Source organism: Oreochromis aureus, linkage group 19 (assembly GCF_013358895.1).
Source record: "Oreochromis aureus strain Israel breed Guangdong linkage group 19, ZZ_aureus, whole genome shotgun sequence".
NCBI lineage: Eukaryota > Metazoa > Chordata > Actinopteri > Cichliformes > Cichlidae > Oreochromis > Oreochromis aureus.
The window spans coordinates 21,245,393-21,266,877 of NC_052960.1; the positions used below are offsets into that span (position 1 = coordinate 21,245,393).

Sequence of the window (21,485 nt, forward strand, 5' to 3'; positions counted from 1 at the left end):
GTTGGCTCAGAGGCCAAGAAGAGATGGCTCTGCCATCGTAGCGATTCAAAAGACCTGAAACTCTGTGATGATTAAAGAGCTCCGTTTGCTCCTTCTTTTAGTTCGTCCTGTGGCGGAATGTCAGAAAGTAATTTTATGGAAAGGATCATGAGGTCTTGGCTTTGCTCTTGGGTCTTTTCTTAGAGTATACCCCGATGGAAGAGAAAGGAAGACTGTCTACCGTTTGCATCCTGTGGATGGCATCCATCCCTCCTCCCTCTTGTCTCCCACAAGTTCTCAGGTTTTCCAGTTGGTTAAGAGAAGAAGCCCAACACTGAGGCAAGTCCCTGGAGAAGCTGGTGAAGGGCTCTGAGCCCTGTGATTGATGGACCAGACCACTCAATCGTCTTAGAAGAACTGCCTGCAGGCCGGGTGGTCTACATTGTGATCGCACCAAAAATCTGCAATTAAAGATTTCTGTATGGCTGAGAAACCCATCTGACTCTAAGCTTTCTCCCTTCTCAGCTTCCTGTCTCTTTTTTTTCTTAGCCAGCTCTCTTATTTTGCATAAGCTGTCCTTTCATTTGAAATCCCAGCAGTGCTTTTCACTAAACAAATTTTACTTAAGGGATTTATTCAGATTTAAGTCAGGATAACACGAGCTATCAAGAAGTTTACAGGAATCTGAATTACACTTTCAGGTCAGGGAATTTGAGCAAATATTATTGAACAGCCTCCAGTGGAATGCACAACACAACTGAATGGAGATGGACAATAAATTAGTGAGGCGTGACGAAGTCTTTTGTTGAACAGGGCTAAATGGATAGACAACAATTGAAAGGTTTTGTCTGTTCTCTCTGGGGATACAGACAAGTCTGAGTTTACAGTCTTTGTAACCAAGGGCGACACTAATGATGCGCAGCTTGAGCTCACTCTTGCAAGCCACTGGCTGTGGAGCTCTATATTTTCTACACAAATGATTGTAGAAACAAGCATGGGAACTGGCACGCCATTAAATCAGGACACAATCATGCTTTGCTTTTTGGATATTAATGAAAATTACATGGCCAAGTTGTCACCCATTTTTAGTTTTGGGGCTGATTATCTTTTCTTGAGGTTGATGGTTAGAAGACAAGGTTCTGATTCGCAGATACAGTTTCAACCAGTAATTAGGAAAGTCATTGTGAACTTTGGCAGGCCGAGCGCTTTTATGCAATTTTTTTTAACTAGCCACAAACAGCTCAACCCTGTGGACCAATAAAACTTTTACTGAACTTATCTTAAAGTTCAAGCATTTTTAGGTCCAGGATATGCTTAAGGAAACTCTAAGCACTATCTGCCTGTTAGCTTGTAGTGAGGAATTGATTTAAGTACAGGGTACAGAACCTCAAGCTTTGTTGATTAACAAATGACACTTCAAAAACTGGCAGAAGAACCTAGAAACCCAAAAGAGGAGAAAACTGACCTTTACTCAGCAAACTAAACTGACATCTAAGGAAACAAACAGGAATTTTAAAAAAGTCAAGGCAAAAACTTGGAAACCTGGTAGGCACATGAGTGCGAATAACAGATAATCTAACAAAGACATAGAGGAAGGAGGACTCTAAATACACAGAGCAGTGATTACATGATGAGACACAGCTGGGAGCAGACAGACAGGTGAGAACAATCAATGACAGGTGAAGTCAGTCACAAAGGAGGAAGTAAAACTCACACAAGACAGGATAGAGAACCCTTCAAAGTAAAACATGAAATCCAACTAGATAGAAGTCTTAAAAGTAGCATAATAAGAAAGGGTGTGAGAGTGAAAGTGAGATAGAGGAAACACAGACAGGAAAATAAAAGGAACTAAAGGTCAATTAAAAAATAAAATCAAAACACTAGAACGGGGATGTTGAACTCGTTTTACATCATGGGCCACATACAGCTCAGTTTACAATTGAGTGAAATTTTTGGCATCACTGTCAGTGAAAAAGAGTTTAACCATGAATTTAATCCCTGAGATTATCTTATTATTAGAAAAATAAGTACAATTTCAACAGCATGTCTCAGTTTTTTCAAAAAATTCAGCTGTAGCAAATCAAAGACATTTGTCAGCACGACTGTTTGGGCTTCATCTGTAAGAAATAAATGTGTAAAATATACAGAAAAAAGTTCTGGTAGCTCATTGACTATACTGTTCTGTAATTATAAAGCAGAAATGTCTGTTAAGTCACAGAAAACGTCCTTTTTTGGGGGTGTGGTCCCATTGTAAGAACAGAAATTTCTTTAGTTAGTAGTGAAAAAATAGGAAATTTAATTATTTAATCAACATTTAATTTAATGTAATTATTTTGGTGTAGTATGAATAGCCATGGGTGAGGTCTTTATCAGCAAGAAAATCTGTAGAACTTATTAAAATACATTTAAAAGTCCAAATGCCCTCCTTCTCAATTTTTCAAAGCCATCCACTGAGCCAATTCTAGCCCTTGGGCCTTATGTTTGACACCCCTGCACTATGAAAACAGTTATCCAAAGACGCACCACAACTAGATAAACATGAACAGGCAGTAGAATTAAAATAATAAACTCACCATTGCTAGAATAAAAATGACATCAATCGAGGAATCCAAAACTCAGATACACGAAAAAACCCCAAGACCATAATGGCACCAAAACGGAGCCTATGTACAAAAATTTACTGTTAGCATGTCTGTATATGTGCAAATATTTCAGTTTTTCACCACTGTTACTCAAATAATTAGGCTTTAAAGATGCACAAGCACAACATATTACCTCTCTCTCAAATTCATCTTAAAGCTGTTCATCTCTGCAGGGAGTCTTCTTCTCCCTGCTAATAAGCTTTATTGAGACTCCCGGACCTCCCCCACTGTGCTTCCCTTGGCATGTGCGCCCTGCTGTCACTCAGGCCAGACTTTCCTTGATCTCATCACTGCGGGAGGACGTGCCCATCGCTCCTACCACAACATCTCATTACTCAGAAACTTCGGAGGGGGATTATGAGGGTCTGGAGGAAGATGAGGAGGTGGGCAGGCAGGAACAGGGGCGTTGCTTTGACACAGTTCCCCCCTTTTCGTGTTGCCCGCTTCATGCTGACCCACTTCTGCTCTGTCAACCCTCAGGTACATCGACCCTGCCTGGTCGACTGGGTCACAGCAGGACCAAAACATAACTCAGCTTCCAGGACTTCATTCCCAAAAAACCTTCATGTGCCACACATTCCAGTCACTCCTGGGAAAATGACACAAACTCATGACTGATTGCTGGGTTTTGGTTTGATGGATTGCTGTCTTGGGATTTTGACTCTTGTGCACTATATAGTAAATAAGGGAGCAGCTGAATCAATACCGGAAGCATGTATTTAACGCTGGTGGCATGGACAGAGAGAAAGAACTGATGATTATGGAGATGGTTCTTTTCTGGTTCTTCTTACCCTGTCAGGCATCATTTACATCTTACTAGAGCACTCTTTCAGTCAACACCACATTGGTTTTCTTGGGCTGAACCGAACGGACTTCTCTCCCTTTCCCAAATACCTCTGTTGGCAAAGCAGTGGTGTTTTACGTTCTTGCATGCGTCACATCTTTTCTAGACCCTTCGTCACTGTGGCAGCAGATTCAAAGCAATGCATTGCTGTGGTATAATGTTATTTTTTACGCCCATAGTGTGAATCAAAAGATTGTCATTGCTGTCATTCCTTTCTTTGAGCAGAAAACCTTAATGTTTTTTTTTCCTCTCAGTGGATGATGACTTGAAGAGGGCAAGTCTTTAGCCAAATCTGTTGGGTTGTGTGGGCGCTGAGTGGCAGTTGTGTTGGCATGGTTAAAACTCCTGACTTTTAATGTGCTGTATGCTGGTGCATGATCACTTGCACCTCCCTCAGATGCTTAAGGCTATTACAGAAATTCAGCCTTACCAGTCTGAGAGAGTAATGAGCATGCCTCACCTGATGCCCCACTTTCAGGCTTAGAAGCACTGGAAGTGCTCCAGAGGTACACAAGGAGATGACCTTGAATGAGACAGTGACCAGATTTAAATAGTTTTTGCTTTTTATGGGCAGAGAGACAGAACTTTTGATTGCACCTCATATAGTGTATATAGCACAGGGGAGTAAAGTGTTATAATCATTTCTCTGAGCTGTCTGATGTGTCTCGCACTGTACAGTCTATAATAGCTAAAGACTCTTCTGTCTTGCTAACAAGCACATCATTACAGTCCTCTACAGCCAAACATACACGTTTTTTCCTTCAAAATCAGAAGTTAGATATTATCTTTTCAACATTCATAGAGAATCTGAGTCATCTGAGTCATGGAAAGATCTGGTACCAATAATCACTGTCTATGTTAAGAAAGACTCTCATAGAGTTTCCCCTAATCTCTGTTAAAAAACACAGATACTGATACACACACATTTAAACACTAACAGACTTACTCTGTGCCACATGATAGCCACATTGACCCCCTGTACATTTAATGGAGCGTGCCGGGGCTTGACTGGGTGCCGAATGAGTAATGACACCATGTTTTCAGGCTTCTAACACTGACAGTTTGCCCGCACTGGGGCAGTAACCGACAAATGTGTTATTTACTGCAGCACCTCTCAAGCGCACACCTGAAACACACACATACCATGTGATTTGTACTGCTCTGGCAAAAAACAAGCGTTAAGACATTTTGGCCAATCATTTTCCTGTGAGCAGCACATTAATCGTCATTCCTTGTGCGCACAGTTAAAGCTTTAGTCTCTCGTTTAACTAGATTTGCACCGTGGTTGATGAAAACAGTCAGGGCTGTCATAAAGGCTTAGTCAACAAATTTATGATGATGTGCCTAGGGATTTACACAATTATGAATGGCATAGAGCATTATTACATTTTGTTGGATGACAAAGCTGCCTTATAAATGTAGTTGATGGGGAGCCCATTTGACTCTTGCTGGAGTCCCTCAAGGCTCAGTTGTGGGTTCCTTGTTTTTCCTATTACTGAGACCTTAAATTCCCTTAAATTCTCCTAAACTTGAGCTCCTTCTCTTCTCCCTCTCTGATGAAAGCAGTCCGCTGTAGTAAAGAAGCATAGCACGTCATTTAACATCACTGAGCTTCTCTGAACTGTTGTTTTTGTTTCTGTTTACAGCATATGCAGTGATCGCGAATGGACAGGTGGAATGTTCCAAAGGTTTTAAACGGATGAATCTCACACACTGTCAAGGTAAGCCTTTGCATGAAATATGCTGATGAGCTTTAAGTGACTTCATGTTTATTTTAGCAGTAACAAAGATATATTAAAAATAATTAAATGACTGTGATAAAATAAACTCACTGTCCACTTCATCGGGTATATCTTGCTAGTACCAGGTTGGACCGTCTTTCATCTTCACAACTGCTTTAATCCTTTGCAGCATAGATTCAGCAAGGTGCTGGAAAGATTTCTCAGAGATTTTAGTTCATGTTGACATGACAGCATCACACACTTGCTGCTCCTCCATTATATTAATTTACGGTTCCACCACGTTGGATTGAGGTCAGGTGAATGTGGAAGCTATTCGAATACAGTGAACTCATTGCTATGTTCAAGAAATCGGTTTGAAATTATTTGAGCTTTTTGACATGATGTGTTCTGATGGCTTTGCTGAAAGTAGCCATCAGAACATGGGAACACTGTGGTCATGGACAATACGTAGGTAGGTTGTGGCATTTAAATGATGCTTGACTGGTACTAAGGCCCAAAATGTGCCAAGAAAACACCCATCCACCATAACACCACAAACACCAGCCTGAACTGTTGATACAAGGCAGGATGGATCCATGTTTTCATAGTTTTTAATCCAACTTCTGACCCTACAACACTGTTAAAAAAAAAATCCTAGAAAAACAGTAATATTCTGGCAGCTGGGGCACCAAAATAATACCATAAAATAACAGAAAATAACTTTCTCATAAAAATACGTTTATTTTCAGTAATGACAATACAGTTTGTTGCCCTAATTTTACATGGGATTTTGCCTTTTTCAAGTGCTTTTAAACATTAAATTAGGAACATGTTAATGTGATTAAACAATGAAATTACCTATAAACAAGGTCAATGAATGTGGCAATATGAATAATAATACTTAAATGTACAGAAATATACAGTTAACAGTTGGTTTAAATAATAATGGATTGCATGCCCCGGGACAGACTGACAGAGGCGAGGCTGCCATATCGCACCATCGGCCCCTCTGGCCATCACCAGTAGGCGATAGGTGAAGTGTCTTGACCAAGGACACAACGCCCTAGCAATAATAGTAATAATTATTTGATGTAAAAAAAGTTTATGAGAATCATTTTATATATTTTTCCATAGCATTACATTTGGATTTAACAGTTCAATCTTTCAAATAACGGACACACATTTGTGTAATCATGATACATTTGTGAATGTATTCTAACAATCTAAATATGCATATGTACAGACAAATACATTTAAAAAACAAGAAAATTATGTTTTATTACATTACAGTGATTTTACGTTAATTTACATTTGAAATGTGAAATCACAGTCTATTTATGTAAATTTAATGATATTCTAGAAGAACAGAACAAAACTGTAAAATACTTTTATATTAGGATTTACAGTGCATCTGAACATCTAACTGAAACCAAGAGGCATTAGACTAAGCCCATCTGCTTCAAGGTTTGACATTTTGTGTGATCAGAGATGGTTTTCTGCATACCTCGGTTGTACCAAGTGGCTCTTTGAGTTACTGTTCCCTTCTTGTCAGCTCATAGCAGTGTGGCCATTATCTAACAAGACATTTTCTCCTGGAGAACTGCTGCTCCCTTGATGCTTTTGCTTTTTTGGATCATTCTCTTTTAAGCCTAGAGATGGTTTTGATGGTTTCCAGTAGATCAGCAGTTTCTGCAATACTGAAGACCAGACAAGTCCGTCTGGGATCAACAACCACGTTCAAAGTCACTTAAATCAAGTTTCCTCCCATTGTGATTCTCAGTTTAAACTTAGGCAGGTTGTTTTGACCATGCCTACATGCTTAAATGCCTAAATATACGCCTGTTCTATTCACTGATAGTCACCAACATCTTGAATGTTACTCGTGATAGCAACATATGAATCATTTCTCCACCTGCTGGAGGGGCTGCTTATAGTGGCCATCTAGCTCACAGCACATTTCTAGAGCATAAGAAAGACTCCTGTTGTCATTTGCAGGTAACAACACTGAATGACATAGAAGACCTCCAGCAGCAACCTGGTTAGCCCCCCAGTGGGGAAACTTGAGTTTGCAAAGAAGTAAACTTTCAAAATCTTCTAATGTTCAGATTATATTGTGGTAAACAATGATGTACCTGGAGAACACACTTAATTAAAGTCCTTGCTTGGGAGACTGACTTTTTTGCCCCCCACTTCCCATGTCTGGGAAGCAGGTCAAGACCACAGTTAGGGTTTGTCTGGGGTCGGAGTTCAGCAGTCAATAAGCACCTGGGGCTCCTGTTTTAATTGGTCTTGGGGTTCTGAGTTAGTGATCATGGCATGGATGGCTCTCTGAGTACTTGTGAGCATCAGATTGCTGCTTTGCCTTTCAAAAGCAGCAGAGCAGCTGTGTGACTGCTAGCATACCCATCTATCTGTATGTAAAAACAAACGTGGTTGTCCCTGAACATATACACTGTGTTATCGTCCATTTCAACATCCCAGCAGTGGCTGTTTGTCAGCTTGTGTTTGGTTCAGGAATCAGTAAACACCCACAGTGTCAACTCTCCCGCTAAAGAATTCCAACCATTTGCATTTGTTGGTGTCAGTAAATAGCCTTGAAATCCGCATGAGCAAATAAACCATGGCTCAAAGTCTCACACCTAACACTGACAACTGAGGCTGACAGTTTTGACATTACAAACTGCAGCTTTTCTGATGGCTCGCATAAGAGCTATGTCACTGACTTGATTAATTGTGTCATGATCCAAAGGGCAATGCTTGCTGAGGCGTAGAACAACCTTAAAGTCCAGAGGACAGTTTTGACTCTCCCTATAGAAGACCTCATCCTTTAGTTCAGCAAGTTCAACATGTTTTCTGCAGAGAACAGTCGCAATATTGATGTTTTCAGGTAATTATTGAGCAGGGAAACATATTTTAATAAAAGAAAGACCTGCGGACCAGGACGCTCCTGTTTTCCAATAATGTGTCGAGCAGCCAATGAATGCAGAAATTTATCTTTCTATTATTCATGCTTTTCTTCTGTGATTGCTTCAAGATGTTTCCCTCTTCCAGTTGCTCCTTTCCTGAGTTCCAAAAAAGCAAAGCTGACAGTTACCCACAATATTTACTAAAGTGCTTTAAATCTGCGTTCGGCTGCTGCTTCGTTCTCCCAAAATTATTTCTAATTTAAGGACTTTTACCAACTGCCAAGAAGGAAAAAAAATCAGCTTTTTCTGAGATTTTGTCATTATTATTAGGATGGGGTCAAGCCCTCCTTCCTGTGGCTCCAGTCTCGAGCTGCTTGTAATGTGTTTTATTGGAACAAAACAGGGCTTGTCTCGTATTTGGTAATTGTCTTGATTTACTGCCAGTCTGCCTACATCCGCTGACCTTTGCGGTCAGTGACATCGTCGCCACAGCACGATAAGATTTCCTATCAGCGTCGTTCTCTCAGGTCTCAGACTTCAGAGATGATTCCTTATCTTTAGAGGCTTCCTTCTCAAAAATTTAGGTCACTGAATTGGCCATTTGTAGCTGTGGTTGTTAGATGAAAAAGCCCACAGAGATGCATGTGCATGTGTTGTGGGTGGTAAACTAGTGCTGGGAGCAGGTCACATTACTCATACACCACTTCAAAGAGGAGATTAATGAAGTCTTATGCAACTCTTTGGACATTTTTGATCAAGTTAATAAAAAGCTGCTTATGATTTCACAACACTGACATTTGACACTCATCGTGTCGACTACTAGCCTGGTATTCAGGCTGAAATCCTGATAGAGAAATATGTTGAAAAAGCCTGTTTTTCCCAGTAATGGCGCTTTGGCTAAATTCTGACCATGTGTATTCACTTCACAGACTTCCAAAGTGGTCCAAAGGTGCTCTCTTTACTCACAATGCAAAATACACAGTATAAGGAACAATGTTGCCAGTTTGCTTTACATAGTTTCTGTAGAAAATTCTGTAGGTGTTTACATGAATTTTGAACAAAGAGGGGAAAGGTCAAGTAAGCAGCAGACTGTTTGACGCTAAAGTCAGGGAACTTTGTCATGTGCTGGTAGACTATAAAAACAGTCACGCTAAAAGCCGTGAGTTCTTACCACAAGTGATGTTTGTCAAGAAGAGCAACCAAGCATAAATTCAGAATAGATGTTGAGATTAGCGCTGGTCATGGCAGGTTGTCATGGAAGCCGGTTTCAATTTAAATCAACCCACCAGCAGACTGTAACAATAGCACTAATCTGGGACTCGACTGAATCATGGATTAAAGACCATGTGATAAATGGTGCCCTGATTTCAGGTGACCAGACGCTACCTGAACTAAAGTTAAGTCACTGCAAAAATCTAAGTGTAGACTTGGGGGAAACCGGCATGACATCAGTAGTTTCTTCACAGTACGTCACTGTAAGGTGGAAAAGCAACGAAAACCCAAAATGGAAACGAAAAAGGGGCGACAAACAACAAGAAAAACATTAAGGTTTTCCCTGGATTTCCTTCAGCCCATTGATTTTATCAGCCTCGACCTTTTGTAAGCTCACTTTTTCCAGCAGGAAGGAAAACAACAAAACAAGAGCAGATTCATTAAAATTGGGGGAAAATCTGTGGTGGCAGGTTGTCGGGTTCTAGTTGTCAAAGCAATGGGAAAAGACCTAATGATGTACTCTTTGTTTAACACGGTAGAACAACAATCTTTGCCTGGTCCCAGTGTGATCACATGACTAAGCGCCTTAAGCATGTCCCCCTATGCTTCTGGCACAGTAACCAGTTAGCTTGTCTCCGTTTAGCTTAAGGACTCGGGAGCTCTTGGAGCAGGAGGCAAACTCCTCTGGCCACTCTACCATTCCTGCATGTGGTTTAAGCCAGACAGAGGAAAAAATAAATAAATTAAAAAAAATCTCTTTAATGACTTTCACTTATTGACGTAAGCTGAGGATCCCGTAACCGTATTGGATGCTGTGAAGGAAAGATGCTGAGGATGATGACAATCTGAAACTCTCAGTGATATCCTCTATGTCTACATGACTGCATGTGTTCCCACAGCTGCAATATTTTACTTTCCAAGCAAGACGGGATTTTGAGCGTGTATTGTTTTACACTCGTCAAATGTGTACGTCTCCCTCCTGTCATCACGATTTCATGCAGTTGTGTAACCTTAATGTTTCCATATTTCATCGCCTCCCCACAGCGAGCGGCTTTGCTTACATGATCTGTTGCAATTTTTTGACACCTTTCAATGTGTGAATCATTGCTGCCCAGTGTATTGGAAAGAAAATGCACCGAAGTTGATATTGATATGTGCAGTTTTGGTGGGGGGTGAGACTGAAAATCAATTTTTTTTCCCTGGGAATAAACATGACTTCATGAAATTTCCATAAGCCAGGATATATTCGAAATGACTGATGTACTCTGCCTATTTCACAGACATCAACGAGTGCCTGTTGCCTGGAATATGTAAAAACGCTGAATGTCTCAACACCAAAGGAAGCTACAGGTGCACATGTAAACCAGGCTATATGTTAGATCCTGCCAGGAGCCACTGTGTCTGTAAGTATTGCTTGGTTTTTTTGATTCGTAACACACACTTTAAGACTAGGCTTTCTTATGCCTTACTTGTGTTCCAATTTCTCTTCTCTACCAGCGGACAAAGCAGTGTCTGACCAGAGGGCGTCGTGCTACCGGTCGGTTTCAGCAGGGACATGCTCTCTGCCACTCAATAATCACCTCACCAAGCAGATCTGCTGCTGCAGCAGAGTGGGCAAGGCCTGGGGAGCTGGGTGTGATCGTTGTCCTTTACCAGGATCAGGTACAGCCCCAAAAGCTACCCTCTGCTCCTCTTCTGCTTACCCAAAGAATGATCTTCTTTTCTATTTCTGCGTTTACTGTACTCCCCTTCTTGAGTTAAACGCTTTTGCAGAAATAAAGTGTTGCATGCAATCTTATGCAAGGGGTAGCAATGGTAATGAAAGAATAGGGGGAAAAAAAATATTTACCGCTCAGTCACCATTCTGTTCTTTGCCAGGCGTGTAAAGCAGTTCAAAATAGCTAACTGTGTTTGGAGTGGAAAAGGACCAAAAACATAACAGTTTTCATATTTTGGAGGATACATAAGAGTGGGAGTCAGTCTTGTGTTATCGCTCCAACCCTCAGAGAGAAACCCCACTAATAAACCGGCAAAGCTTCACAGCAGAAATGCATGACCTCGCCAAGTGAAACATGGGAAGTAGTTGTCATCGTTTTTTCATACTGATTTAATCTTCAAAGTCTCTGAGAGAAACAAGCTGGTTTTATTGAGTGTCTGTACTGGCCAGTGATTCATGGGGATTGTCATAGATCAGATATCATAGACACAGACCTCCACGGTGCTGCTCAGTTAGGACCGACGCAGTGCGCGGGCACACAGCCTTTGATTATTTCGGACGTTAGCTTTTTGGATGGCCTGAAAAGCTGTTAGACCCCTGAACAGAGCAGCCAGAGCCATTACTTGTGACTCGGTAACAGGAGCCCAATGAGTTTAATTCCATATTTACGCCGATTCCTCAGATGTGGCTTCTGATCATATATAGCCCCATTTCCCTCCACTTTAAATTCATCATTCAGTAGCCTATCATATCCACGTTTCCTGTATTTACACAAGCATTTACAGTGACCGCATATCTGTCATTACTCATATCTCTATTCCAGACTCTTTTGGCATAGAGTAGCCGGGTTTCAGGTCAGGTAGGGGACAAAGAGCCTCTCACTTGTAATGGATTCACCATTGCTGAGGCTTTTTGGACTCGGATACAAAGAGGTGCAGTCTCTCGCCTTTTATCTAGCCAGCCAATCCTCCATTAGCCTCTCACTCACATGCCTTTACACCAAAGAGTTCAAAGGTCATTCAGCATTACATGATCCTCTACTTCCCGCAGTGGTACAGTTGTGTCTGTTTGTTTGAGAGTGCCGATATGCCCGCATGTTTTCAAATCCCATCGCTGTTAGCCTCCTCTGACAGCTGTCACTGGCCTGGCAGCTTGCTAAGTTCTGCGGCAGTCACCGAAACCCAATCTCCCTGTTCACAGCAGAGCATAAAGTACAGCGTGCCTGTCGTAACTGTATTACATGGATGGCTTATGGTGTTACTTTGAATATCAGATAGAAATAAGAGCCACGATTATGCTGTCAAAAGTTAAATGTCAGTTTTTCGAGCTCAAGCTCAGAATGCAGAGGTGATGTTTTCGATCACTTACTGGTCGCTCCTGTGTCTCCTGTGCTGCAGACCACTTCAAGGAGATCTGCCCCGCTGGCCACGGATACACTTACTCGCGATCTGACGTCCAGATTTCTCTTCGACAGCTGGATGATGTCGAGCTGCAGAGCATGGGAGTGTCACTCGAGGATGAGAGCCCTACTTATCCGCAGTTTCCATTTTCTCAGCCTTCGTTTCCCAGTGGGCCACAGTACCCCAGCTACCCCGAAACACCGCAGCTACCCCAATACCCCGATTACTCTGAGACCCCACAAGCACCCCAGTACCCTTTGACTCCACAGCATCCCTCACATCCAGCCAGAGAAACACCTAGACCGCCACACACAGATGGTAAGAATAAGTTTTATGTTGGTAAATATTTGTACTGTATGACAAAGAGTTAAAACAGTGTTCTTGGCGAATGCGTAGGCCTTGGATGTTACCTAAACATGGTATTCATTTAAACCCAAGGATGTTTCAGTCAGGACCACCATACAGTGGTCAAAAGAAGATTGTTAATTCTCTGGCAATGATTTACATTTGAGCGTATGGCTCCGATCTGGGACCTGGAAAGCACAAGTCAGCCTTTCATGCCAGGCAAAGCAGCAGCAGGGCCATTCAGATCAGAGCAGGCATCACTGAGAGCAGATGACATTCATTAAGTCAGACCCAGAAGAAAAAGGCGAAGCTGGGGTGGAGCTGTTCTGCAAAGTGTCTCGAAGATGCAAAGCAACTATAAGTTGGCTAGAGGAGCTTAAGTAGTGCTTAAACAACACATACCAACTGGATGCATCAAAGGGGGTGAGCTGACCCATCAACTGATATGGGCTGGCACGTAGATCAGCTGATGAGTTTAGTCTGTCAGAAGAGCAACAAGCTTGATTTTCGCCACAGCCCGTGACATAAACAGTTCAGAGCAGCTGCAGTGATTGCACAATGGCATTTTTTTACATACAGGATGCAGTGCATTAACATTATTGTGAAAATGTAAACATCAACAAGCTGCTTTGATCTCCGTAAATAAAAGCTTGATAGATGGAACATATTCACAGCCGTCTAAGTGAAACCCCCGCGAGCATCAAAAAAATGCACACAAGTAATCCACACGGATCATGAATCTTAATCCTCAGGATTTTAAGCAAATGCATCTTCTTGATTTAAGGCTTGTGAGATACTGTATTGGCAGTGCTGCAACATTTTGATTTGTATGTGGAGACAGTTCTTTAAATATTTTGGGATTTTTGTCTTCATTATCGGAGATATCTAATTCCATGTTTTTCTTTCATCTTTTTTTTTCTTGGCCAACGGTGTACACTATCTCTCACAAATATTTGAAAAAAAAAATCTGGCCAATTTTTGTTAGGGAAAAAAAGGATCACCAAAGCTGCAGACGAGTGTCTAAAGGCAACATGCGTGTACACATAATTGAACAAAAATGTGTTTTGTGATGGCACATGTAAATGCAGACAGAATTTCAGTGTTCTCCACTGATACACTTTTCCTCTTTTTTTTGCGGTAGATGTGGAAAGTCTGAGCCCGGTAAGTTCTCCCTCCTCGTCAGCCCTTTGGTGCATGCTTCTTCTCGGCATGTGTTCTAGCTATTTCAGCTGGAGGGTTTGTTATGATTATATAACTTCTTCAGACCACATTTTGGTAGATGCGCACATCTAATTAGCACAGAATTTACCAACAAATACCGGAATGCTGTGAATACAAATATGGTGGTGAAAAATGTAGCCCAAATGTTTTTTGATGAGTAATATTTGCTCGTTTTCCAGCCAGCTGTTGTGACAGAGTTACCGCCGCAGTATCCAGGTATTTTCTCTTTTCCTTCTTTATTCATACAGATCATACGAGACTGGTAGTTGAGCAAGTGCCTCCAGCTGTTGTTTAATGCCTCTTTGGGTTTGATTTACAATCTCTAAGCTTTCTGTCAAGCACAAACATGTTGTGTAATTTCTATAAACTGCTCCCACACAGTAGTGGCATTCACAGTCTTTACTTTGCCCTCACGCCAGCGAAAACACTGACATTCAAGTCTGAAGGCTATGATCAATGAGTCTACCTTATTTGTTTTGGTCATTGTAATTTGTTTTAGCCTGGAAAAATGAGTAGATCACTTTTATAGTGTTGAATAGGCAGCTAAGGCATTAGAGTGGCTGGCAAATCAAGCGGCGTCTTGTTTTGGTTGTAGAGACTAGAACCTGTCAAAGTTTAAGAGAGATTTAGTTGACTTTGTCATTTGTGCTTATCTAGTGCCTTATGACTCACCTTAACTGTCTTAATAGATATTTTTCCGGACTCCCCGAGCATCAACCCGAGGCCAGATTCGAAGGAACCATCCCATACTGATTCAGCTACAGGTAAACAATAGATTAAAAAGTCACATTATAGGAAATTAGATATGTTCAGCCCCACTTCATACATCTAAAACAAAACAAACAAAATGACAATGAACAGGTGGACAGGAAGTTGCTATGTGAAAGAGCACCACAGGGCTCAGCTCTTCATTTTTTATACACTCTGTAAACTTCTGGCAGACAGCAGTAGGACTCATAAGGCATTTTTGCAGGCTTACCCAAAGTAAAGCTGGAGAGAGCTTAATTTGACCCCTTTTCCCAGAGCCAATTTGGCTTGATGCTGCTGTTCTGCACAGAGGGTGAGAGGCCGAGAAACCAAGAAAGAGTGTGCCTTTTGGAAGAGGAAGCTACTCTGAGTGGACAGAGGCCAGATTTATGAAAAACTGAGGAAGAGCACGGGACATGGTGAAAGCGTGTTTGTGTGACAGACTCAGCGAGAGAGTGACAGAGAGATTTAGGAAGTGAGAGGAATTTATAGTAATCTTATAGAGAAATTGGGTTTTTTTGTTTTGTTTTTTTTCATCAGCCAGACCCAGAGGCCCAGTTTAACATCGTTCTTTTGGACAGAAAAACACAAGTACAAAACTAATGTCAGGCTCTACTGTGCATGACCTGTTTCTTGCCGAACGCTTTGTACGCGCTCCATACCACCTGTTAGAACGCTACAGTGCTGTAAAACCAGCGCTCCCATCCACGACTCCACCTATAAAACAGCACGATGAGTTCCCATGGAGAACAACATGTGTTCGTGGAATGCACATTTATATATTTTTTTGTTTTTTTAGACCAATGTTGCGCAACCTTAGGTCACAAATAATCTTGTTTGTTTCTCAAGTGACAACTCTGCACATCTTTGTTCCTATCCATAGGTATTGACAAGTGTGCCACGACCCCCGCTATATGTGGCCGTGGGAGATGCATTTCTGTGCAGACCGGCTACATTTGCCTCTGCGAGCCAGGATTCAAGCTCAGTGCACTGCAGACCAACTGCATTGGTAACTAACAAATGGAACGAGAGAGAAAAATGAAGCAAAACAGGGGTAACAGTGGGACACTCAAAGAGAAGGAGGAGCACACAAACACACACAGACATGCTGACACCAGATGCCACGGCAGCTCTGTCCGTCATCATCACAGTAGAAGCCAGTCTTCATCGCCAGTGATTATAAACCTTTGAGAAATTAAGTGAGCCAAAATGAGGACTCTGTTTGTTTATGCTACCCTGTCCTGTGATGCTTGACAACAGCTCACGGCCCATCCAGAGAGCTGATGCTGTGGTCCTTTTTTTTCACAAAGGCTTTTGGACACAGCCTCTGCTCCACACAGCTGGGTTTTGGCCTGTGTCGTTTCTGTTTCATAGAGGAAGCTCTGAAGTCGGTGCTATAAAAGTGTACTGTGCTGGTGAAATGCAACAGCCGCGTGCTTTCCTTTCTTTTTCTGTAGATGTGAATGAGTGCGATGAGGATCCATGTGAAGGAAAGGGACGTTGTATAAACAGCTATGGGTCCTACACCTGCCACTGCCACAGTGGCTACAGCCAGGTGATCACTCAGAACAGGAAGTTCTGTCAAGGTGAGACACAGCCCCAATCAACAGTAGGAGATATAAAGTTTCCAATGGAAACTAAGCACCGCAAGTCCTCGTCTGTCAGCGCCGTTCATTTTAAAAGCATTCTGCCCTAATTAATGCTGCAGAACACAACAGTAACTTTCTTTTTTCCCTTCTCCTTGGTTTTCATTTAAACTGGCAGACATTAATGAGTGCAGCATGCCCAACAAATGCCAGAATGGCAAATGCGTCAACACAGAGGGATCTTACACCTGTGAATGCAACGCTGGCTACGCCAAGTCTCGGAGAGGCGTGTGCGAAGGTAACTTGCGTGCGTGCACAAGCAGCTACGCACACAGGCTCAAGTTCACATAACAGGGCAGTCCCGGCCAGGCCTATTTGTTTGCTTCCATGAATTAGCTGAATGAGCTGGGCACTAACAAAACACATATTGTATTTTCCTTTAGTCAAAGCCAGGAAGAAAACTTTGCTCATTCCGTGACAGACGGACTGTGTATGTGTACATTTGCGGCCTTACACCCTCTCTTTCTCCCATGCATGCACATATTGTCTTAGTAACATTGTTTTAGCAACAACTAATTCAGATTTTTATTTTTCATGTTTTCCGCTTTGTCCAGATATAGATGAGTGCAGAGATCCTAGCTCCTGTCCCAACGGTGTCTGCGTCAACACTCTCGGCTCCTTCCGGTGCCAGGTTTGCGGACCAGGGTTCAGGCCTGTCGGTGAAAGATGTGTGGGTAAGGCAACCTCACACCCCATTATAGCCGTGGCACCAGTACCCAGGATCCTAAGGGTGTTTCCAACCGCTGCATGGAAATAAACAGGGCTTCCCTATTATGTATTAGGTAACTTTTACCTACTTGAAGCTGCTGTCCCTGGTTGGCATCACTCGAAAAAACCTAACAAAAAAACAAGGCAACAGGCCATGCCATTAAAGACGTGTTGACAGCCGATGATGCAGTACAGCTCCCCAAATATCACAAGCAGAACTAAATTTGCAGGATTGTGGCTTTTCGCTCAAAGGGACTGCTGATGTGCATTAAAATGATAAAATAAATAGTATTTTCGCTTCAAACGACTTTATATTGGATGTTTTATGTCGAGCAAGGAGCACTTCTGGGCCCAAACGACGGCCCAAAAACCACAGTGATGATGGCTATATAGCATGGACTGAGAGCACGACTCCACCGCCTTTGTCTATTCAGTGTTTCCACGTATAATAAATCGACTCCTCCACCCGAGCAGCCCCAGAATATCCCCAATATTGTTTAAACACATCCACCGTGTTATTGCTGATCTTTTGATATCACTGGCCCTGTAAAAAGATTGTTTGTAATACTTCAATTTGGGAGAGTCCAAATATTTTCTCTTGGCTACAGCCTTGAACAAACAGTGTATTATTGTTGGAGAGCTCTCGCCACTGTACTGTTGGGCCCGGCAGAGGCGAGCGAGGCTTTATTACCACTGCTGGGCTAGGTGAGAGTTTCAGGAGATGTATGAGAAGGTCGAAGGCTCTGTTCCCCCGCCGCCAAAAGGTCCCGGCACGCAAACAAATTTTCTCACTCACCCGTGATGTTGTCTGTGGCCCGCTGTAAAGGTCTCGCTGCAGATTACTAGACGTGACCACACAAATGGCTGACAGATTACACTCGGTATGTGTTTTGTTTAAGATTACACGCCAGCGGCTACCAACCTAAAAGTGGCCCTGTTACATAACAACCCAACTGGTGTTAGTTACCACTTCCCCTCCGTATGACCTTGCACCCCTCTAATTTGTTTGGAAACTTAAGCTCCCGGAACGGAGTAACGCAGAAATGCTCGCACGGCGAAAAAGCACGATGAAAAATATGGAAGTGAACTTCAGTCACACTTCTGAGTTCTTTAAAATTGATTTTTCAGTGAGTCAGTTGAGCGACGCTCAGGTTTAAAGTCTCACAATTTCTCGTGCTACCAAAGAAAACACCACTTTGGCTGCTTTAAAGTTTCTGCCAGTCTGCTATTATTATACATTCTCTGTAAACCTGTGGTGTATAAATAGTAACTGAGAGGAACTTCGTAAATGAGGGATAACGCCAGAGGTAAATATTTTTGCTCTGGACATTTGCACAAGTAGCGCTAACAGTCCTGCGGCATAGGTCTGCCGCTTTGGGAGTCACATAAAACATACAGCATCAGCAGCGAGTTTCCAGCGTTTGCTTCAGTCAATTGCCGACAGCACAGTGCAGTAGTTTGAATCCAATTGACCAAATCGTGGATAAGCCTAATTGTTGGTGTGATTGAGAAAACGGTTCCACTCCCTTGTCGGGGCTTATCGCAGGCAGGCCTAAGAGATGCCGCGTGATAGCAGAAACAAAACACTGGGCCACACTGACAGACATCTGGCAGTGCCCGTGGTTAAGCAAACAAAACCCACTCTGTGACTCTCATGCAGTTTCCAGCGTGTGTGCTCAGTCTCCGAGTCTTTATCAACTCTTAATACGATCTTCTCTTCTCCCTTCCTCCTTTCGCAGACCGCCTCCTTCCTCTTTGATAGTCTTCTTCTCAGTCGCCCACACGATCACACTTCACTCTCATTCTCTTCCCACAATTTAATCTAACCTAAAAAAAAGAAAAACCCACTGTTAACACTTGATAAATTCCACTACAATGCTATAAAACACTGTTTCTACATGAGGTTTTCCACAATTATGATTCCTGGGTCAACAGCTCTGACTCATGAGGTGGAAAAGACAGCTACTTCCACAAATAGTAAAAGGCTTTCATGAATGAGGCATGGTCTGCGCACTGATGTAATTTAATGACTGCTGTTTGTAGTCATTACGCACACTAATTATGCTGTAATTGTTTCCCTTTTACTGCTAAACAATGCTGACACAGCCCTTATTTTCATAGGAGATCTAGAGCATTTTTTGCTGTGTTGTGCTTTTTTCATTTTGTCAGACTTGTATATTTTTTAAAGGCTTTATTTACATAAAAGTATATTTTTTCATTTACTCCCAGTGTCATCAAGCCAAACAGAGACATTTTTTTATTTTATATCCAAAGATTTTTGTATGCAGAGGCCAATTTCTGAAAGTATAAAAAACAAATTTGTAATGTTAGATTCTGCAAAAGTGGTGAAAATGTGTGTTTTTTGTTCTATTTTCAGTGAGCTAAGCCTTTTAATTTATGCTCGTCCCACAGTACAATTGTGGCAGGGTGAAACCTAAAATCTGTCCATCTATTTATCCATCCATGCATCCGTCTTCTTAACCGCTTTTCCAACTTATGGTCGAAGCTTATCCCTGCTCCGATGACCGGTCCATCACAGGGCAGCAACATGCCCGCAGATCCACACATGTGGCCAGTTTAAAATCACCAAACAACCTGAAAGCCATGTGCTCGAAGAAAATCTTGCAAGAACAGGGAGAACATGCAAACTCTACACCAGGGATGTCAAACTCATTTTACATCATAGGCCAGATACAGCCTGCTTTGATCTTAAGTGGGCCACACCAGTGAAACACTTTCTGTCAGTGTAAAGAAGTTTAACTACATATTTAATCCCTGTGATATCTTAATATAAGAAAAAAAAGGTGCAGTTTCAGCAGCATGTATCATTCTTTGTGCATGTTAAAGAAAAGCTTCTGTAGTAAAGGAAAGAAATCTGTTAGTGTGGTTTTTTTGGGCTTAAAGTGTGAGAAATAAATGCATAAAATTACAGAAAAAGTTCTGGCATGTCATTGCCCGGACTGTCCTGTAATTATAAAACAAAGTTTTTGTTATAAAACTTTGTTTTTTTCCCTTTTACTCTGAAATCACTGTGAAAATTAGAAAATTATTTATCAGAGAGTGAAAAAGTAGGAACTTTTCTGTCATTTTATTGTTTATCTATCTCTTAATTACAATGAATGTATTAGTTATTAGTATGAGTGGTCTTGTGTGAGGTCTTTATCATTTGGAAAAGATGAAAAACTTGTGAAAATACAGTAAAAGTCCAAACGTATCCCAACATTTTCCAAAGCAGTACAACGGGGTGGTTTGGAGTCTTTGCCAGGCCATTTCTGGGCCCCCGCGCCTTATGTTTGACACCCCTGCTTTACACAGTCACCCAGGAGGGGGTTTGAACCAAGAACTTTGTATAGGGTATCAAAGCTAAACGCTGCACCATGCTGCTGCCCTTTAAACCTAAAACATCCTTCCTGTATACGTTTTCAGATATGAACGAGTGCTTGAACCAAAGCTTGTGCGGCCGTGGGCGGTGTGTCAACACCGAGGGCTCCTATAGGTGCAACTGCTTCCAAGGCTACAAACTCTCACCAGACAATGTTTGCCAAGGTATATGTCAGTCAGTAGATCGGTCAGACATTATTCACACCCCATATCAAAGTTACATCTCTGTGAGTAGTTCTCAATAGGGCAGTCGTGGAAGCCTTGCAGTACCGTTGAAGATTTATTTAAAAAAAAAAAAATCTACAAAGAGTTAGAGGTTGGCTTTATTTTCTTTTTTCCCCTATGATTTCTCTCCAGATGTGGATGAGTGTCTGCTTCCGGGAGTCTGTCTCAACGGCCGATGCGTCAATCTGGACGGAACCTACAGATGCACCTGTAACCATGGCTACCAAGTCACCTCAGACAGCAAATCATGTGAAGGTCTGCAAAGGATTAACTAGAGCTGTTGGGTGTAACTCATCACCGCATACTTTTCTGCTCGTGGCGCACTCTCGACAGCAACTTAATGTCTGCAAATTATTTCCCTGCTAGATGTCAATGAGTGCGCAACTGGTAATGCCTGCCCTGCGGGAATTTGCATCAACTCTGCAGGTTCCTACACTTGCCAGAACTGCAGGCCTGGGTTTGAACCATCTGCTGACAGACTGAGATGTGAAGGTATGAAACTGGCCGCCTAATGGTTTACACTAACGTGCCGTTTTAAGGTAACACCGGTAGGCAGTGATGATATTTTTGCCCCTTGTGATGATATTTGCCCCTTTTTCGCTTTCCAGATGTTGATGAGTGTTCCCAGGGCGACTTGTGTCTAGGTGGGGTGTGCGCCAACACAGAGGGGTCCTACATTTGCACCAGGTGTAAGGCTGGTTACAGAGTGTCTCAAGACCAGCAGAGGTGTGAAGGTAAAAACAGTCTCCAGCTGTTCTCGTCATTCAGTGAAAGTCATTAGCATTGTTATG

The 21,485-nt window shown here is 42.1% G+C and overlaps 1 protein-coding gene across 3 annotated transcripts in view; it reads left to right on the forward strand.

The window, feature by feature from the left end:
• LOC116322310 (latent-transforming growth factor beta-binding protein 2) overlaps nucleotides 1-21,485 on the forward strand; it is a 90,854-nt gene that overhangs the window by 46,418 nt on the left and 22,951 nt on the right. For 2 of the 3 annotated variants that reach the window (XM_039603441.1, XM_039603442.1), the window contains exons 9-23: nucleotides 5,112-5,186; nucleotides 10,585-10,707; nucleotides 10,802-10,966; nucleotides 12,419-12,739; nucleotides 13,908-13,927; nucleotides 14,167-14,203; nucleotides 14,677-14,751; nucleotides 15,618-15,743; nucleotides 16,192-16,320; nucleotides 16,499-16,618; nucleotides 16,935-17,054; nucleotides 20,515-20,634; nucleotides 20,827-20,949; nucleotides 21,061-21,186; nucleotides 21,303-21,428. In XM_039603441.1, the coding sequence (XP_039459375.1) occupies nucleotides 5,112-5,186; nucleotides 10,585-10,707; nucleotides 10,802-10,966; nucleotides 12,419-12,739; nucleotides 13,908-13,927; nucleotides 14,167-14,203; nucleotides 14,677-14,751; nucleotides 15,618-15,743; nucleotides 16,192-16,320; nucleotides 16,499-16,618; nucleotides 16,935-17,054; nucleotides 20,515-20,634; nucleotides 20,827-20,949; nucleotides 21,061-21,186; nucleotides 21,303-21,428 (1,806 nt within the window). The remainder of the gene's footprint in view (nucleotides 1-5,111; nucleotides 5,187-10,584; nucleotides 10,708-10,801; nucleotides 10,967-12,418; nucleotides 12,740-13,907; nucleotides 13,928-14,166; nucleotides 14,204-14,676; nucleotides 14,752-15,617; nucleotides 15,744-16,191; nucleotides 16,321-16,498; nucleotides 16,619-16,934; nucleotides 17,055-20,514; nucleotides 20,635-20,826; nucleotides 20,950-21,060; nucleotides 21,187-21,302; nucleotides 21,429-21,485) is intronic. The other variant, XM_039603443.1, reaches the window with a different exon arrangement.